This window comes from Coffea arabica, chromosome 6c (genome assembly GCF_036785885.1).
Source record: "Coffea arabica cultivar ET-39 chromosome 6c, Coffea Arabica ET-39 HiFi, whole genome shotgun sequence".
In the NCBI taxonomy this organism is placed as follows: Eukaryota; Viridiplantae; Streptophyta; class Magnoliopsida; order Gentianales; family Rubiaceae; genus Coffea; species Coffea arabica.
The window spans coordinates 30,752,532-30,772,201 of record NC_092320.1 but is presented as its reverse complement, the minus strand read 5'-3'; the positions used below and the strand labels follow the sequence as shown (position 1 = coordinate 30,772,201).

Below are 19,670 nucleotides of genomic sequence, written 5' to 3'. Positions count from 1 at the left end.
TGGTGATCGATCTGATAGGCTTAACCATGAGGGGAATGATATTTCCTCAGGTGTGAATTTCGAGGACGAAATTCTGTTAAGAAGGGGAGGATGTGAAGACCCGAAAAATTTCTTATTTTATCGAATATTAATGGTTTCATTAAGTATTTATCCACCTATTTTCCCCAAATAATTTATTACGACCATTTTAAATCCATTCGTATGGAATAATGTCTTCATTGTGTTTTTAAAATGTCCCGTTAACAACTTCAATTTTCGGAAGGATTGTTTAAGTGCGAGATAGTGAACACGAGTGTTTCGAGGTGATATTATATTCGAGAGTATGATTATCCTAGGGAAATTAAGAACGGACAATAGCAGATTAAGAAAAGTTAATCGAGAATTAAAGGTGAATAAGTTCTAAGTGAGCATATACTACTCACGCGTGGATAGTTTTCCAAAAGACGCATGGATACAAATTTATTGGAGATTTGAGGAGTTAATACTCGACTCATGTGAGGACTCGTAAAAACTATTATTTTATTTAAACCTAATTTATGGCTTAATAAATTATTTAATTGGATTTTTGCCACGAGAAATATTTTCTAGTCTTATTGGACATAAATACATAGTAATATAACCTCGTAATATTTTTAAAGTGACTCGTTTCAAGAATTAATTACCTAGAGCACGTTTAGTAAAAATAGTGAATAGTGCTTGGAGATTTTAACCGCGTAGGAGCACAATGAACTTGGAATATTGGAGACTTGTACTACGGTCCTAAAATAGGTAATATTATGAATAAATACTCAAGTGATAGTTAGTAGTGCAATCGTTATAAGAATTTTTCGGAGGTTTCGCGTTATAGCGTTAAAATCGACGGTACGCGTTTTCACACACGCGATTTTGTTTGAGGGACTTTAGACCCTTATTTCGGGACAATTAAGAGTGAATAATATTTACATGAAAATAAGTGCATTAGAGGTTTAGTGCACTAGTGAAACAAATGCGAGAGAAATCGAGCCGGATCGCGCCCAAACGCACCCTAGTGAGAGTTGACTTTGGGGAGGATTTTGCACCACACCTTGTGTCTTCCTTAAGAAGCTAAATTTGGACCAAACACTCTCTCTCTTAGTCTCTCTCTTGGCCGAATTCTCTGCAGCAAAAACACAACACAAAGTTGCCATTTTCATCTTCAATTCTTGCACAAAACCTTCATAGATTCACACCAAATTTGAACTACACTTAGCTTGTTGCTTGGAGAGTTCATCTAGCTAGCAAAAGGAGGAGATTTTCACGGTTTCTTGGAGCATCTTGAGGACCGAAATTTCTGGTTTAAAGCAACAAGGAGGTATAACCTCATCCTACACCTTAAGCTTGGTTTATGATGGTAGAAATGCATCCTTAAGCTATTGCATGTGTATGGGTATCTTGATATTGTTGGAAAAATTAAAAAGTGGGCTCTATGGATTCCCACACTTGGGTTGTTGCTGATTTGATGATTGATGGTGGTTATATTGTTGGTTTAGTGGTTAAAATGATGGATTAGTGGTGGGTAATTGATAGAAACTTCATTAGGTGCAAGAAGCAAAAATTTCCGAAAATACCCCTGTTTTGTTCGGCCACTATAAGGCCAATTTTTGGTGAATTATTGGCATGAACCTGATGTTTATATGTTATATTAGATGTGTGAAAAATTTCATTGAAAAATAATAAGGTTTGGTTGGGCAAATGAATTTTTTTGGGGAAACTAGCAAATCTGGAAACTGTTCACGTATGGCTCAGACCAGCGGTGGTGTTTTGGCTATAACTCTGTCCTCGGATGTCGAAATCATGTGCCGTCAGTGGCGTTTGAAACTAGACATCCCAGGCTTTAATTTGAGATAAAATTCACATTCTGATTTTTTGTGAGTGAGCCGAACCAAACGTTTTAAGATCACTGTCCTGTCTCTCGGAACTGCTGGAATGGTCTGTAGAGGCAGTAACTTGAGGCTCAATTTCGAGCTGGTTGCTTGCCAAATTTTGAATGATTTCTTCTGTGAACTTTTAGTCCTATGAACGTATTTTCCAACGCCATAAACCATGCTCAATTCCGAGTTAAATTGAATGCGTTGTGACCAAAATAAGAGGACTGCCCTGTTTTGGAAAAACATATTATTTGGACTGGTTTTGGACAAAAACCCGTGAGTGATCTTATTAATTGAAATTTTGATGCTAAACCATTACCAAAGGTATCATGGGTGTATCTTAGACCTTTATTTCACAAATGAACCATGGTTGGATAGCTTTCTTGGTTAAACGATTTGAATTTGGAAAATGAAAGTCAAAAGGCAGATTGCCTTAGGAATTTTCCGGAACTTTGGGTGATTAGTTCACCACCTTCCTGAGGGTATTTTTCCCTGAAATTCGATAGAGAGGTACCTTCCATATAGGAGTAAAATACTGCCAATTTTGGTGCCAATTCAAGCTCGTTTCGATACCTAATTAAAATTCTAAAGTTGGAGGTTCAAATCTGGAAATTCTCATCCAGTCTTGAATTTGCTCAACTTTGAGCTACCGTATCTCGGTACTCGAAACTCCGATTCTTGATCCGCTTGTTTTGTTATACACCTCACTTGCAACACTAATTGAGCTGAAAATTTCAGAGGCCGGTTTGCAACGTGTGAATCATGCCGAATTTTCAAAGTTGGCCAAAATCCAACTTAATGCTGCCTTGAAACCAAGTCTGCACCTTCAAGCCCATTTTTTAACACTTTCCACTTCGATTCATGGAAAAGCATCTTCTAGGAACTTATAGTACTTTCTAAGAGGTTTCCAACGGTATAAAGTTTTCCAATTTTTGACTTGTACCGAGTGAGTTACGATTTTTCAAAGATTCATAATAAAGCTGAAAATTTTCCAATTTCAAAGAAATAGAGTTTTTCAAGAACTCTTTACTCTTTTGATATTATCTAAACGTTTTGCCCACGATTTTCATGATAAAAACTCAACTAATATTATACTTCATAAAACGCAAGTTGAACCTCGATTTACGAGTAATTGAGGTTCATTTTTGTGAAATATTCCTTAGATCATACTAATGTACAATCTTGCTTGATAATTGAGATACTTGAGTAATTATCCACTATTAACTGCCAGGCACACAAGGAGACCTTCAAGAGGATTTCACCGTGGACACTTGAACTCCAGCGAATAATCTTTATTGATTAGCTCGGTGAGTGTCAAGTGTGTGAATCTTTGATACTTGCTTAATTGTGGTAATTATTAGAGATTTTAAAAATAAGGGCGGGTGTGTACTTTATCGCATCCGTTCTGATTTCAAATGAATGAATGAAATGTATTGAATGAATGAATGAAATGCAATGCTATGTAATGGTTACATATGTCGTTGGAGTGAACCTCCTCGACTTTCAAATGAATGGGGGACGCCCAAACTCATAGGCCGACCTTGAACTCGAGCCGGTAATGGGCTTGGTCGGGAACTTGGGCGAGCCATGAGATTATAAGCTCGACCTAATAAGAGGTCCTGCTTGGCATACTCGTAGAGTATCGCCTTATAATAGACTTGTGGGCCCTTGGGGTGTACGGTGGACGGAGGGAAGTAAGTGGTGATCTACGGAAATGGAAATACCGACCCGGTTGACAGGAGGGTCAATGCGGGAAGGTATACGAATGACATCGGCAGAGCGAGTGGAACTTAGCTCCTAAGAGCTACTATATCCTTGAATTGTTTCTGATTATTTTTCCTGCTCAAATGGTACTTTATTGAAATATCACGGTTTTATTTAATAAAGTTGAGATTGCTATTTGAACAATGTGCTTGCATGTGTGTCCTTGGGCTCACGAGCGTTTTGCTCACCCTGTAGATTTGTTTTCCTTAACAGGACTAGAAATGGAGTTAACGCAGAGAAATCTCCTTTTGGATATATTGTGTTTTAGGGTTTCAGGTGTATTTTGGCTCGACCCCTTTATGATTGTACTTTTGGAAGTTTAATGTAGCATTCGGATATATGGGGTGTATATTTTGGAATTTAAGTTGTATTATGAACGCACGACGTGCGGGTGGCAAGCTGATAGGTACCTTGTGATGTAACCATGAGAACTGTCACAGTTGGCATCAGAGCCATATGCTGACAGGTTGGGTAATGGATGGATATTGTTAAGCATGAACGTTTCCGCACTATATGTATTCGTATTAATTTGATTTTGGTATCTAGTATCGCTTTAAGGTTGAACGTTTATTGCTTGAGTCCTAGCGAGAGCTAGGCAGGCGTTCCGCGGATACCCTTTGGTGCGCCTTAGGGAGAAGTGGGGGCGTCACAATTTTTGTGGCATTTTGAGAGCCATTTGATACAACTTCCAGGTGTCAAAACCCAAGATTAGATGTTTAGTACTAGCTTGAACGTGTAGGGCAATGAAATTAGGAGCAAAAAGGATCCAAAAATTGCTCAAAATAATTTTGCCAGCTCTTGTACTTAGTTTCTGGTTTTAGTACCAGATGAAGAGGCAGAAGACGCGCGTGTGAAGGCTGTAGAAAAATATATATTTTTTTTACAAAACAGCAATTTTCATTTCTTCTTTTTTTTATTTTTTTTATTTTCTTTCTTTCTTTCTTTTCTTTTTTTTCGATTTTCTAAAAATGATTTTTCTCAAGAAAATAGAAATGAAAAAATAAATTAAAATAAAATAAAATTTAACTAAAAATGAATAAATAAAATGATAAAATTTTGGTGTCTACAATATCCTTTCTGCATCTAATTAAAGGACCAACAAGTTTCACAGTTTCACTAATTTGCAATTGCTAAGTTCACATTTATTGGTTTAGTCAGGTGGCGTAAAGAGGGAACTTAACGTTTAAGTGACATTAAGCTACAAATCTTGTAATGTCTTCCCATAGCTCTTGGATCCTGAGGCTATAGGAAAATATAGAAGGTTTTACCTTTTAGCAAAAAAGAAATTTGAAATGTTCTAAATTCTAAGTAGTTGGGCTGCCACATCTCATTGTTGGATGGGTAAGAGTTGTGTCAGTTTACATGCGGTATTAGCCCTCAACTATTGCTTGTTGTCAAGTAATTAAGAATTACAAACTATCACAATAGTTCAATTAAAGGACCAACAAGTTTCACAGTTTCACTGATTTGGCAATTGCCAATTCACATTTATTGGTTTAATCAGGTGGCATAAAGAGGGAACTTGACGTTTAAGTGACATTAAGCTGCAAATCTTGGAACGTCTTCCCATAGCTCTTGGCTTCTAGAGGCTATAAGAAAATATAGAAGGTTGTACCTTTCAGCAAAAAAGAAATTTGAAATGTTCTAAATTCTAAGTAGTTGGGCTGCCACATCTCATTGTTGTATGGGTAAGAGTTGTGTCAGTTAACATGCGGTATTAGCCCTCAACTATTGCTTGTTCTCAAGTAATTAAGAATTACAAACTATCACAATAGTTCAAATATATCCCTTTTTGTTCATGTGCCTTTCAAATTCATTTCCTCAAAAACAAGGTAAATCACCATTTTACAACCATTTATTTCACCACAAATACTCATCATCCCAAGTAAAGGAGATAGAATTATATTAAGAATTAAGACTTGTTTAACTTATTTCCTACCCTCAACTCAATTTCACCTTTAATCAATTCATATGGCAAAGTCAAGGTATACAGCTTCCATGATCATCTTTATTTACTCAAAAGAGGGATTTATTCAATACAGAACAAATAGCTTCCACAAGTAGTGAAGATGCCCTTTGCCACGAAGATCGTCATTGGTATATGAAAATCTCCAGTTACTCAACTTTATTACTAACTAGAGTTGCTTTTCCATACTCATAATTCAAGAGAAGTGTAACACGAAAATCGACATTACTGGATGAAGTCTCATGCTTGCTAAGTTTCAATAATCATTGGAATATAACTTTTATTTATTTTCTCTCTTGTTTTTTGGTTTTTTTAGGAACTTCCCTCATATAGAAAGATCATAGAAAAAGTAATGCAAATATTGATCATATTCATCACTCAAATTGTGAAATTCAATCAAGATAGGAAACTTATCAAGCATGCAAAATTCAAGGCATAATTACTTCCAATTTATGAGATATATTTTCTTCGTAGCAAAAATCCTAGTCATATGAGAGCTATTTCCAAGTCAAATAGGAAATAAGATTCTTAAGACACATAAATTTTACTCCAAAGGGAGAATTTTGCCAACTCGCGGTTGTCAAACTTCGTTGAAATTTGATAAAATTGTGAAAATTTTAAACCATATTTCTCAAATTACCATAATTAAAAAGGAAGTAAACCTCCCATCCACACTTAAAGTGCACATTGTCTTTAATGTGTGAAAAGGAAAAGCAAGAGTAAAAGTGCACATTGTCCACTCTAGATGACCTTCATCTTGCTTCCAAGCATTGATCTCCATGTACCTTCCATTCAATGCCCGGAATGCCACAGGCCCAACCATTAGTTGGTTACCACAAGCCCGAAATGCCAAACCCCAGCCATTCATGGAGGTTGTTCGTTCAGGCAGCTATATAAATATGAGACAGACATGATAGAAAGTAATACACGTGGTAGCTTTTACATTGTAGTTTCATTGATGTACAATGGGCTTATATTCTCGATTGATTATTTTAACTGATTACATATTCTAATTTTGGATAATCAGTTTTTATGATGTTCCGTGTAACTTTTGATTTTGATTACAGATTTTTTAATGATCAAAAAACATAAAATTTATAATTACTAAAGAGTAACTTTTGCAGATTCTAATTATCCTCTATAATCAATACCTGTAATCAGATTTTATAAAATCTAAAACAACCGAGAACAAGGCCGATATCTTAAATTTGATTATGTTATTTGGAGTTCGAGAGCTAGCATTTAACAAATCCAAGTGCATCAATATGACTTAGAAACAAAAGTTCGGGTACTCATTTTCAGTTTGGGTACTTTGTCACCACTAGAAATACACTTTTTCTTAGATGAATTAGGCCCAGTTTCAAAGCCTGAGAGATTATTGGTTCCTTGTCCCATTTTTGTTCTTTTAGTTGAAAGTCATGGACTAAAATATCATACTTAGAACAGAAAATTAATTGAAAGTCCCATCATATCTTTTTTTAGTACGATTAGCAGTGGTATTAATACTATTATTGCGTACCTGTCCATGTTTCTTCTAATGATAGATTAATTATTCCGATCAATCATATAGTTAATACTGTATAGAAAAGTCAGGTTAGAGGAAAGAATGGCAAAAATGTATAATGAAATGTTGATGGAAAAAAAATTCAACTATTATAAAATTTGGTTACAAAGCATCAAGTTCAAACCAAATGGATAAGTAAATAAAAACTACTAACATTACATCTGATACCTTTTATTGGACCCCTATTAGACCAAGACTTTTTTGTTTTTTGGCTTTCTTTTCACAGGTTTTAGCATTAAACTATTGAATCCAATTTTTTTCTTTTGTTCCTAAAGTATAAATTACATGTAGAATTAAAATTCCTAATTATAGAGCCCTCCCTGATTTAGCACGCAAATCGCACCACCGAAACTAGATTGTTAATACATTACCATTTGATTGTTAGTTAAGAATATCATCTTCGAGCCAAAAGTTACAAATCTTTGGCATGCATGGACAGACATATGAGGGTTGATTGCTGCATTTTTTATTAAACCTTTTGGCGATTAGTAGATATTTTTTAATAATGGGTTACTGGATCTTTTTGGCGATTAGTATATGTCGTTAACATTCTTTAAACAAATCATACTATTTGCTCGAGTGTTATCAAAAAAAAAAAAAAAGAAAGTAAAAGGAAAAGGTTGTCATATAAAACATCTTACGAATTAGAATTTAACTTTCCAAAACTTTTCCAAACTAGTGCACTGGGAACTTCATAGTAAATTTTTTTGACACACAAAACTCCAAATAATGAGGAAAATGTGCACTTTTACTCTTGCTTTTTCTTTCAAACATTAAAGACAATGTGCATTTTAAGTGTGGATGGAAGGTTTACTTCCTTTTTAATTAGGGGGATTTGAGAAAAATGGTTTAAAATTTTCACAATTTTGTCAATTTTCAAAGAAGTTTCATAACCATTGGTAGTCAAAATTCTCCCTTATGTGTCTTAAGAATCTTATTTCCTATTTGACTTGGAAATAGCTCTTATACAACTAGGATTTTTGCTATGAAGAAAATATATATTGTCAATTGGAAGTAATTATGCCTTGAATTTTGCATACTTGATAAGTTTCCTATCTTGATTGAATCTCATAATTTGAGTCATGAATATGATCAATATTTGCATTACTTTTTCTATGAGGGAAGTTCCTAAAACACCTAAAAAAAAGGGCAGAAAATAATAAAGGTTCTACTCCAATGATTCTTGAAACTTAGCAAGCAAGAGTTTTCATCTACAAATGTTGATTTTTGTGTTAATCGGCTCTTGCATTATGAATATGCAAAAACAACTCTAGTTAGTAATGAAATTGAGTAATCGGAAGTTTTCATCTACCAATATCGATCTTCGTGTCATAATGCATATTCACTACTTGAGGAAGCTATTTGTTGTGTATTGAATAATTCCCTCTTTTGAGTAAATAAAGATGATGACGGAAGTTGTATACCTTGACTTCGCTATATGAGTTGTTTAAAGGTGAAATTGAGTTGAGGGTAAGAAATGAGTTAAACAAGTCTTAATTCTTAATATAATTCTATCTCCTTTGCTTGGTATGATAAGTATTTGGGTGAAATAAATGGTTGTAAAATGGTGATTTACCTTATTGTTGAGGAAATGAATTTGAAAGACACATGAGCAAAAAGGGATACACTCAAACTATTGTGATAGTTTGTAATTCTTAATTACTTAAGAATAAGCAATAGTTCACGGCTAATACCGCATGTTAACTGACACAAATCTTACCCATACACAATGAGATGTGGCAGCCCAACTACTTAGAATTTAGAACATTTCAAAAATGTTGAACATTTTAAATTTCTTTTTTACAAAAAAGTACAACCTTCTATATTTTCCTGTAGCCTCTAGGAGCCAAGAGCTATGGAAGACGTTACAAGATTTACAGCTTAATGTCACTTAAACGTCAAGTTCCCTCTTTACGCCACCTGATTAAACCAATAAATGTGAACTTGGCAATTGCCAATCGGTGAAACTGTGAAACTTGTTGGTTTTTTAATAAGAAGCAGAAAGGATATATTTATCACCAACTTTACCATATTTGAAGAATAACAATATACAAGAAAGAAAGTACATAGAACAAATGAAACCAGGCAATTTCAACTTTTTTACATCAAATTAAGTTATTAAAGGAAATCAAAATTGTCTATTTACATAGTGCTTTCCATTCTTTTTATTGAAGTTTTACATTGTTTCACAAAAAGGCACCTAGTGCTCTACATTATCTGTCTGTGCCTCTAGAATTTCTTTCAAGCTCTTGACCAACCAATTTTTTTTTTTTTCTAAATATCATGTTAAAAAGGCATATGAAAGTAAACATGTAAACTATGAGTTGTTGTTAGATCAGGACACCTCAGCAACCTATCACAGTGCAAATATATACAGAACTTCTGGAATATTTTCTTTCCAACAATGTCTACTCTAGAGGACCTTCATTTGGCTTCCAAGCATTGATCTCTATGAACCCTCGATTCAATGGCCGGAATGCCAAACCCCAACCATTCATGGATGTTGCCCATTCAGGCAGCTATATAAACACAAGACAGACATGACAGAAGGTAAAACACGTTGCAGCTTTACATTGTACTTTCATTGATGTACAATCAGCTTATATTCTTGATTGATTATTTTAACTGATTATAGATTCTAATTTGGATTATCAGTTTTTATGATGTTCCGAGTTACTTTTGATTCTGATTATAGATTTTTTATTGATCAAAAAACATAAAATTTATAATTACTCAAAGAGTAGCTTTTGCTGATTCTATTTATTCTCTCTAATCAATACCTATAATCAGATTTTATAAAATTTAAAACAACCGAAAACAAGGCCAATATCTTAAATTTGATTACGTTATTTGGAGTTGAAGAGCTAGCATTTATCATATCTTAGTGGATCAATATGACTTAGAAACAAAAGTTCGGGTACTCATTTTCAGTTTGGGTACTTTGTCACCACTAGAAATACACTTTTTCTTAGATGAATTAGGCCCAGTTTCAAAGCCTGAGAGATTATTGGTTCCTTGTCCCATTTTTGTTCTTTTAGTTGAAAGTCATGGACTAAAATATCATACTTAGAACAGAAAATTAATTGAAAGTCCCATCATATCTTTTTTTAGTACGATTAGCAGTGGTATTAATACTATTATTGCGTACCTATCCATGTTTCTTCTAATGATAGATTAATTATTCCGATCAATCATATAGTTAATACTGTATAGAAAAGTCAGGTTAGAGGAAAGAATGGCAAAAATGTATAATGAAATGTTGATGGAAAAAAAAAATTCAACTATTATAAAATTTGGTTACAAAGCATCAAGTTCAAACCAAATGGATAAGTAAATAAAAACTACTAACATTACATCTGATACCTTTTATTTGACCCCTATTAGACCAAGACTTTTTTTTTTTTGGGCTTTCTTTTCACGGGTTTTAGCATTAAACTATTGAATCCAATTTTTTTCTTTTGCTCCTAAAGTGTAAATTACATGTAGAATTAAAATTCCAAATTATAGAGCCCTCCTTGATTTAGCACGCAAATCGCACCACCGAAAACTAGATTGTTAATACATTACCATTTGATTTTTAATTAAGAATATCAACTTCGAGCCAAAAGTTACAAATCTTTGGCATGCATGGATAGATATATGAGGGTTGATTGCTGCACTTTTAATTAAACTTTTTTGGCGATTAATATATATTTTTTAATAATAGGTAACTGGACCTTTTTGGCTTAAGCTTCTTTAAACAAATCATACTATTTGCTCGAATGTAACCCAAAAAAAAAAAAAAAGTAAAAGGAAAAGGTTTCATATCACGAATTAGAATTTAACTTTCCAAAACTTTTACAATCTAGTGCACTAGGAACTTCATAGTACATTTTTTTAATACACAAAACTCCAAATAATGAATTCATCCCATCCTAGAGAAACTGTTTTTGGTAAAAACCAATTCTGAAAATGAATTTACATTTAATTGTCAACAAAAATCCTCAGAGATTTTTTTCGTCACTATATATACCTGTGAAACTCTTTGAAGTAAAATTATTATTAATCAAACTTCACTCTATGAGGACCCGAAAATTTTGTGTAAATTTCATACTTTTATTTTAATTATATACACCTTATTATTGATGAATTTAAGTGTTTAATTGTTTTACCACTTGGGAGGTGAATAATAGAAGTTTGTAGTGTGAGAATCCAAAATTTATATAAATACTTTTCACATTTTACTTAAAAATTCAAATGTGTTATGTTACTTATCTATCGATTTAATTATGTATTTAATTGCTTTTGTGTAACTTATGTGTTCAAGTGCGTTTTAATTCATTACAAGATTAAACCCTAGGGATACGATACTAATTAGAACAAATTAATGGGGCAATAGTGTGACCACTAAAAATTATATGGCCATAGTTGAATAATGTCTTGACACAAAATACATGCATTTGACAAATGTCTTGCCAAGTGTTAAAATTATTACCAAATGACCAAATTGCCATGTGAATATACCTAAACTACCATGCAAGATATGTCAAGACAAAATCTTCCAAACACCAATTTGAGTTTCATTCTTGTCTTGACCACTTCCAAAACCGAGAGAGAAAGAGAGAGTTGAGAGACTAAGAGAAACCTAGAAGCTTCTTGTCTTGACCACTTCTAAAACCAAAAGAGAAAGAGAGAGTTGAGAGACCGAGAGAAAACTTGAACCTTCCATCCTTCATCAACCGTGGAACACCAGCCAAGAAACAAGAAACAACTTCAACTCATTTAGCTAAGGGAATCGAGAGAGAGAGAGAGAGAGAGAGAGAGCAGAAATTTTCCAGCCCAAAACCGTGAAGAAATAAGAGGTAATTTACCAAGTTATTCTTCATTTTCCTTCTACTTTTAGTTAGTGATGTCTTAGATTGAATTAAAACCAAGAAAAAGAGGTGTAGTTGGAGAAAAGTTCATCCAAAAGCTGGAAATTTCTGGGCAACTTGCTGCTTGAAAATCGAGAGGGTAGGAGGTGATGCTGATTCTGCATTTCCAGCTTTTATTTGCAGGGGAAAAGAGGTAAAATTTTCTAACCACACCATCCATTCTCTCAATATACCTAGGTACTTGTTGCATGTTGAATTTGAGTGAAGGAAAGAGGAGTTTTGCTAGAGAAAACCTTACTTCAAGATTGATTTCTTGCTGAAAATTTCCAGCTTTGGCTGAGCGGAAAAGAGAGCTTAGTTTCACAGCTTTTCATTTGAAATTTCGGAGGAATTTTACTAGGAGTTCATGATATATGTCTTATCTCTTTATATGATATATAGTATGTTTTACCTTTGAATCTAGTGGAAAGTTGGAGATTTTGGATGAAAACTTGAAGAAAGTTGCTGGAATTTTCTGTTGGAACCTGTGGGAAAGAAGTTGAGATTTTTCTAACTTTATATCTAAAACTTTGGCTGTAAATTGACATATCTTAACTCCATATATCTTAAAACACTTCAATCTTTGCAAGCATATGAGTTTTTATGGTGAAAATCTTGACTTTTGTGGCTAGAATTCTTGTTTGGAGGACTACATGGCTGCTGGAAAATTTGCAGCTTAGCCAATGATGAATCTTCTAGTTTTGACCTGGGTATTTTGGTGGAAATTGACTGAAAGATCATGTTATGTACCTTGTGTATGCTGTACTTATGGTTGTATGCAAGTTTTCTTCGGTGAAAATTTGATTAATGGGATGGAACTGAGGATAAAATGATTGATGAACTATATACTAGCTTGATAACCGGTCCGATGGAGCATCAGCTGTGATTCTGGTCTAAAACTAGAATTTGATGAGAAGTTTTTGCTGGATTTCAAAGCTACATAATCTTATTGCAATGTTTACGTGAATACATGTCAAATTTGGTTGATGTTTGATGCATTAAATGAAATGTTGGTGAAGATATACCGCTAGAAACTTCAACTTTGAACCTGAGAATGCTGTTATGTTTTCCCAAGCTTAGATTTCATCTTGTACCTGAAATTTATGCATATATTGATCAAAAAACATCCCTACTCCTCTGTTTTACTCTGCACATTGTGATTGCCCTGATTTGGGGGGAAAAGACTAACTCTTAGAAAGAAATGGAAGCTAATTGAGCATGCAAAACTGTTTGGCAGATTTGGGTTGATTGGATGATTTCGATTGTATTGCTAAGTTTCTTTAGAAATTTTAAGTCAATCTTAACCAAAAATGATCTATAACAGAACAATCATAAAATATACATTAAATTTGACGAAATTTAAGCAAGGAAATAGCAAACTAAAGTAAGAAACTTGATCAATGCCTCAATTTAGTACGCTTGCATGCTTCTAGGGTTTCGGGCTTCTAACTAGGGCTTCTACGCTTGCTAGCCTCCATGGCCAAGGGGGAGGGGAATCTCCCTCCAACTGATTGCGGATGTGGTATCCTCCAACCAACCTCTTGGTTTTCAGTCCAAGTCCTTCTCTTCGCTATTGTCCTCTTTAGGGCCAAAGGTTCAAGCTGCTTCTTCCACGCATAGGGGAGAGCCGACAGTAACCTTTTCCATGGCAGACATGGAGTGAGTTGCGGCCCCTTCCAATTCGCGTTGGTGGGCAAGTTCTCCAGGGGTCGCCCATCCATGGAGGACCTGTGAAAATTCTTCCGAACGTTGGACTTAAAGGATTTGGTTTCCCTGGGTTTGCTGGATCGAAGGCACGTTCTGATTCGTCTCTTGAATGAGGCAGATTATTATCACATATGGTCTCGAAACATCTGGTATATCCACGAGGCTCCAATGCGGGTATTCAAGTGGTCCATTGACTTCCATGTGGATTGAGAATCCCCGCTGGTGCCGGTGTAGTTTGCGTTGCCGAAGTTGCCAATCCATTTATTCCAAAAGGAGTGTTTGTTTGCAATTGTCGCCTGCCTGGGTCGTCCCCTGTGTGTGGACTCTGCAATAGCGCTGGGGTCTCGACCGAGTGTGTGGAGAGTATGCATCGAGGTGGACCTTCAGAAGGAGCTGCCGCATAGGGTTTGGCTCTCGATCGGCGACAGGTTGGGTTTTTGGCAGTCGATGGTGCCTAAAAACCTTCCTAAGTATTGTGGTCACTGCCTTCACCAAGGCCATAGCGAGAAGGAATATCGGATTAAACATCCTCCAATCAGGGTTGAGAACCCAGATCACCCCAAGATTGAGGGACGGAAGGGGGTGGGAGTCTACAAGCAAAGGAGGGAGAGAGTGGCTGGGACGTGTTGGAGTGACACTGAGAACAAAAAGGAGCACCCTCGGCTAGGCAGCCCCCAAGCGCTTGCTGCTGTGGAAGATGTACCAGAGCGGACTGTTGGTGATGTGGGAGGGGACGGCCTTCTGCTCCAAACTGGGTTTGAGATAGAGAAGGAGAGCTTGAACACTGCTAGGTCTGCTGACCTGACCTCTGCAACTGATACCCAATGTCTGGTGGGAGGGGTTCTCTTTCTGCTCCAGACTGGGACCGAGATAGAGATGGAGGGGAGGAACGCTGATAGGTTTGCTGACCTAGTCTCGGCTACTGAAGCCCAACACCTGGTGTCAACTAATGCCCCTGATCCATTGGTGATGAGTTGCCTGGAGAAGAGGGCTATGGCAGAGCCCTCCGCACCGTTGGGGATCAGAACCTGCGCCTTAGTACCGAAGTGGCTGGTCGTCAGGGGGTGTTGGAACAGCTAGTTGATGAGGCCATCCAGAGTGCCGCAGTAAAGGAGTTAGAGCGTCTAGCTGACAAGGTCGTCAACGATGATGGAGGGGAGGGCGACAAGGGGAGTGTGGTACGATTACTCCCCATGGCGGGCAACCTATCCCCAAGGGGTCAACCGTTTGTAGAGGTGGTGCTCCCCAGAATTTCAAACGGGGCACAGTGCTCACGGGATGATTCTCTTCAAGTGGTTAGAAAGCAAAAGGGGTATTGCGCCATTGCTCCGTCAGATAGAACACTACGGTCCTCATCAACCACCTCGCAAAATTCCTTCCACGCTTTATCTAATGATGATTAATTCTTTCTTCGAAAATATACGAGATTTGTCTAAGCCTTCTCATTTTAGACGTCTATGAAGGATTATACTGCAACATCACATTCAGTTTCTAATAGTTTGTGAAACTCGTGCAAACAATATGCTCGCTGAAGCTTTTTGGCAAAAACTCCATTTTGATAATGTCATTTGTAATTCCTCTGGCTCTCTTTGGTTGTTTTACAATGGTCCTGCTAAAATTGTGCTAGTGGGTGAGGGGGAGTAGCACTTCTCTTTCCTGGTCCAACATAGTGTTTTTCCAACCCCTTTAATGATCTCCTTTGTCCATGCATTTTGTACGGCGGAGGGGAAACGAGCATTGTGGGGCGGGTTGATACGGGACAAGCCGACACATGGGCTATGGCTGGTAGGTGGGGACTTTAATGTAGTGGTAGAGGCAGGGGAAAAAAAGGGAGGCCGGCCATTTCGTCTGTCGGAGGCAATCGAGTTTTTGGATTTTATGTCTTTGGCGGAACTATATGATGCTGGATTTTCTGGCTTACCTTATACCTGGTGTAATAATCGGTTTGGTCGCACACATATTTGGAAGCGCCTAGATCGGGTCTTAATTAATAACGCATGGTTTGATGCTAGGCTTGTGGTTTCTGTCTCACATCTCGCTAGAGATCCATCAGATCATTCTCCCCTCCTGATCTCTGTCTCAACACGAGCTGATGGGCATCCCCGCCCGTTCCGTTTTATCAATGCATAGACCTATCATCCAGATTTTAGAGATGTTATCAAGGCCTCTTGGCAATGAGAATATACCTACTCCCCTATTCAGATTATTTGTGTGAAACTATCCCGCTTAAAAGTAGATATTAAAGAGTGGAACAAGCATTGGTTTGGCAATATCTTCGTCAATGCAAGGAAGGCCGAGAAGACCGTGCTAGCAGCAGAGAGGCGTGTGGAGGATGATGACTCGAGTGATGCTCTGTAGTCATTACAGTGTGCCATCTCCGAGTGGCATCGGTGTTTGCTAATGGAGGAGAGCTTTTGGAAGCAGAAAGCGAGAATTCGCTGGCTGGACCTGGGGGATAAGAACACTAAATTTTTTTCACTCCGTTCTCAAGCAGAGACGAGTACAATCAATGGTCCATCGAGTCCAAGATGGGTAGGGCAATTGGATTACGTCGGATGATGGTATCGATATGGAGGCTGTTCGGTATTTCTCTTTGCTTTTCTCGGCTAAGCCTACCGATCCTTGGGATGTTTCTTCCATTATCCCCAAGTGGCCGGAGCCTTCTGACAGTGAGTTGTTGGAAACGGTCCCAACGTTAGAGGAGGTACGGCACGTAGTTTTCAGTATGGATGGGGACAGTTCGGCAAGCCCTGATGGGTATTCAAGCAAATTTTTCATGTTTGCCTACGAGATAATTGCCTAGGACATCTACAATGCGGTTGCTAGCTTTTTCTATGAAGCAGAGTTGCCAAGGAGGGTCACCGCCACATTAATTGTGTTGATTCCCAAAGTGCAGAGTCCAAGCTCCTTCGCTTAGTTTTGGCCAATTAGTCTATGTAACTTCCTTAATAAGGTGATATCAAGGATCCTTGCGGATAGACTAGCCCCACTGCTGCCTCGACTTGTCTCTCCTAATCAGAGTGGCTTCGTCCGTGGTCGCCAGATGTCCGATAATTTCCTACTGGTTCAGGAGGTGCTTAAAGGTATGGGACGGAAGAACAGGGGGGGAAAATGTCTTATTAAAATTGGATATGACAAAGGCATATGATAGGGTGTCCTGGGTCTTCTTGGTTAACATCCTACGGGCATTTGGGTTTGGCGACTAGTTTCCAATCCATGGTTTTCGGTTCTCATTAATGGGGGGCTACGTGGTTTCTTCTCAGCTTCCAGAAGGCTCCAGCAGGGTGATCCTCTATCCCCATCCTTATTTATCTTAGGTGCAGAGGTCCTATCACGTCTGCTAAACCAGCTTGAAGTGCATCCCGGATTATGTGAATTCAAAGTTCCTAGGGCCTGTCCTCCAATTTCTCACTTAGGGTTTGCGGATGATATTCTTGTCTTTTCTAGTGCCTCGTCATCTTCTTTGAAGTTGTTAATGGAGGTGTTAGCAAGGTATGAAGGTGTCTCGGGATAGAAGATAAATGCTTCAAAGAGTGGTTTCATGGTTCACCTGACAATGTCCCAGAGCAGGAGGGCTATAATCCAGCGGGTCACGAGTTTCTCTCATAAGGAATTTCCGGTACGCTATCTTGGACCCCGCTCTTCGTGGGCGACAGAAAAAGGCATTCTTCCAGGACTTACTCAATATGGTGTATGCTAAGATCACATCCTGGAAGAATCGTTTGTTATCTCCAAGCGGGAAGATTGTTCTTATAAAGCACGTGTTGTCCTCGATTCCCCTACACTTATTGGCTACGATATCGCCCCCAAAGTCCATCTTGGCTGCGGTGGAGAGGTTTTGCTCTAATTTCCTGTGGGGAGCTGAGGAGGGTGTGGCCAAACACCATTGGATTGGTTGGAAGGAGCTTTGTGCCGCTAGGGAGGAGGGTGCGGTAGGTTTTCACTCCATGACGGATGTTGTTAATGCCTTCTCGGTGAAGTTGTGGTGGCAGTTTCAACAGAATTCGTCTCTATGGGCTAATTTCATGATGGCTAAGTATGTGTACAATGCCCATCCAGGGATGGTGGAAGATTCAGTGGGCGCTTCAGCTACATGGCATAGGATGCTTCAGGTGCGGGATTTGGCTGAGCAACATATCACCTTTGTCATTTGATCTGGGAGTTCAAACTTTTGGTTTGATAACTGGTTAGGGACGGGGCCTTTGTCCGGGCGGTTATGCAACGTTTCAGATCATAGGGTCGTGGATTTTTTAATAGAGGGCAGATGGAATTTTCAGTTATTGGCAGTGTGGGTGCTGGGTGATGTTTTATCCGAGATTAGGCAGTTTGCTCTCCCTAAGATTGAAGCGGGAGTGGATGACTTGATAGTCTGGGTACCCTCTCAGGAGGGGTCCTTCACGTTGCTCACAGCCTTTGACTTAGTACGCATTTTTCAGCCGTGGTCGTTTATTTTCTCCAGGGTTTGGCATCCCAGTCTCCCGTTGAAGATATCCTTCTTCCTGCTTCGACTACTAAGAAATCGGTTGCCTTTGGATGCCACGGTGTGTAAATTTGGTATAGCTGGACCATCGAAATGTTTTTACTGCACCGATGTGACGACCCCACTTCCCCCTAAGGCGTACCAAAGGGTTCGGCGGGTCGCCTGCCCCGCTCTCGCCAGGACTCACTCGTTCACTTCAATCCTCAATTAAAATCGAAATAAATCACGGGAATAAATATAACGATGATCCAAAACTTAACGCAAAACTTATGTACATTACTATCTCAAAAGGGAGTACAAACATCGAATATACAAAGGTTCTCAGTTCACCACACATCCAGCCCGTACCAAGCACTAGGGCGAGAACCATTACAAAACCAAAAACTAGTCTAGGCTAGTCTAAACTGAGCTCTCGTCCTTGCTCGCCTTCCCCTGTTAAGGAAAACAAACTAAAGGGGTGAGCTAAAAGCTCAGTGAGATTCTATATACAAAAACAAGTAATTGAACAGGGACATTAATCATGTAATAACAAATAATCCAGAAAACATGTCCAATATAAAGCAATTATAATACATTCATTAAAAGGATACAGGCTCACGAGGAGCAATTCGTTGTTCGTTCCCCATTCATTTCCTTATTCCTCCAATTATTTAAAATTGCATCTGTGTAAGTAAAACCCCTCGTTTTTTTTTTTTTGACGTTCGTTTGTTCATTCTTGTTTACCTCCTCCTGGACGTTGGCCAGGCTTTCCCCCCCATCCGGACATTGACCGGACTCCACCCATCCGGACGTTGACCGGACTACAAGGTAATACTCGAGTATACCAAATGTGCACCCAGGTCACCAAATCACCCGACCGAGTCCGCTTCTGGCTCGAGTCGATCGGTAACAAAGGTAAGGGCCCAGTTCAGCCAAAAGGCTTACATTCATGCGCAACTAATATTTCAACATTTAAACACCAAGAATCTCATATTCATTTAGGTCGAGTGCGATAAAGTACACACTCACCTAGCAAAAGTTCATTTTAGAAATCGTAGAAAACAATTAACATTTAATCAAATGTTCACAAATAACCACATAGTCACAACAATCCACATAGTCATAGAAACAAAACGTATATAGAACACTCACCTATTTAAGCAAAATAATGTCCAAAGTATCCACCCGGATAACACTCTCAATTGCCAAGAAACCCTAATAATAGCCAAGAGAAAATATTACAGTTAAACCCCTCCAAAGTTTAAGTAAATCAAAGAAAATCCGAATAACTACTAGTACAAAGTATAAGTATAGTCTTCTAGTCCTCTAGCGTAAATTTGGGCAGCATGCCCTTTGTGTTTACCCAATTTCCAGCCATTTAGGCTTAAATTCTTTCACTCAATCCAACCCAAAGTTATCCATAACACAATTT

At 37.9% G+C, this 19,670-nt stretch overlaps 1 protein-coding gene across 1 annotated transcript in view; it reads left to right on the top strand.

Annotated features, from left to right (window-relative positions):
* Window positions 1-14,183, top strand: part of LOC140008734 (uncharacterized) — a 33,868-nt gene extending 19,685 nt beyond the window's left edge. Inside the window, exon 7 of the mRNA XM_072053594.1 lies at window positions 14,014-14,183. Within this exon, the coding sequence (XP_071909695.1) occupies window positions 14,014-14,183 (170 nt within the window). The remainder of the gene's footprint in view (window positions 1-14,013) is intronic.
* Window positions 14,184-19,670: the final 5,487 nt, after the last annotated feature.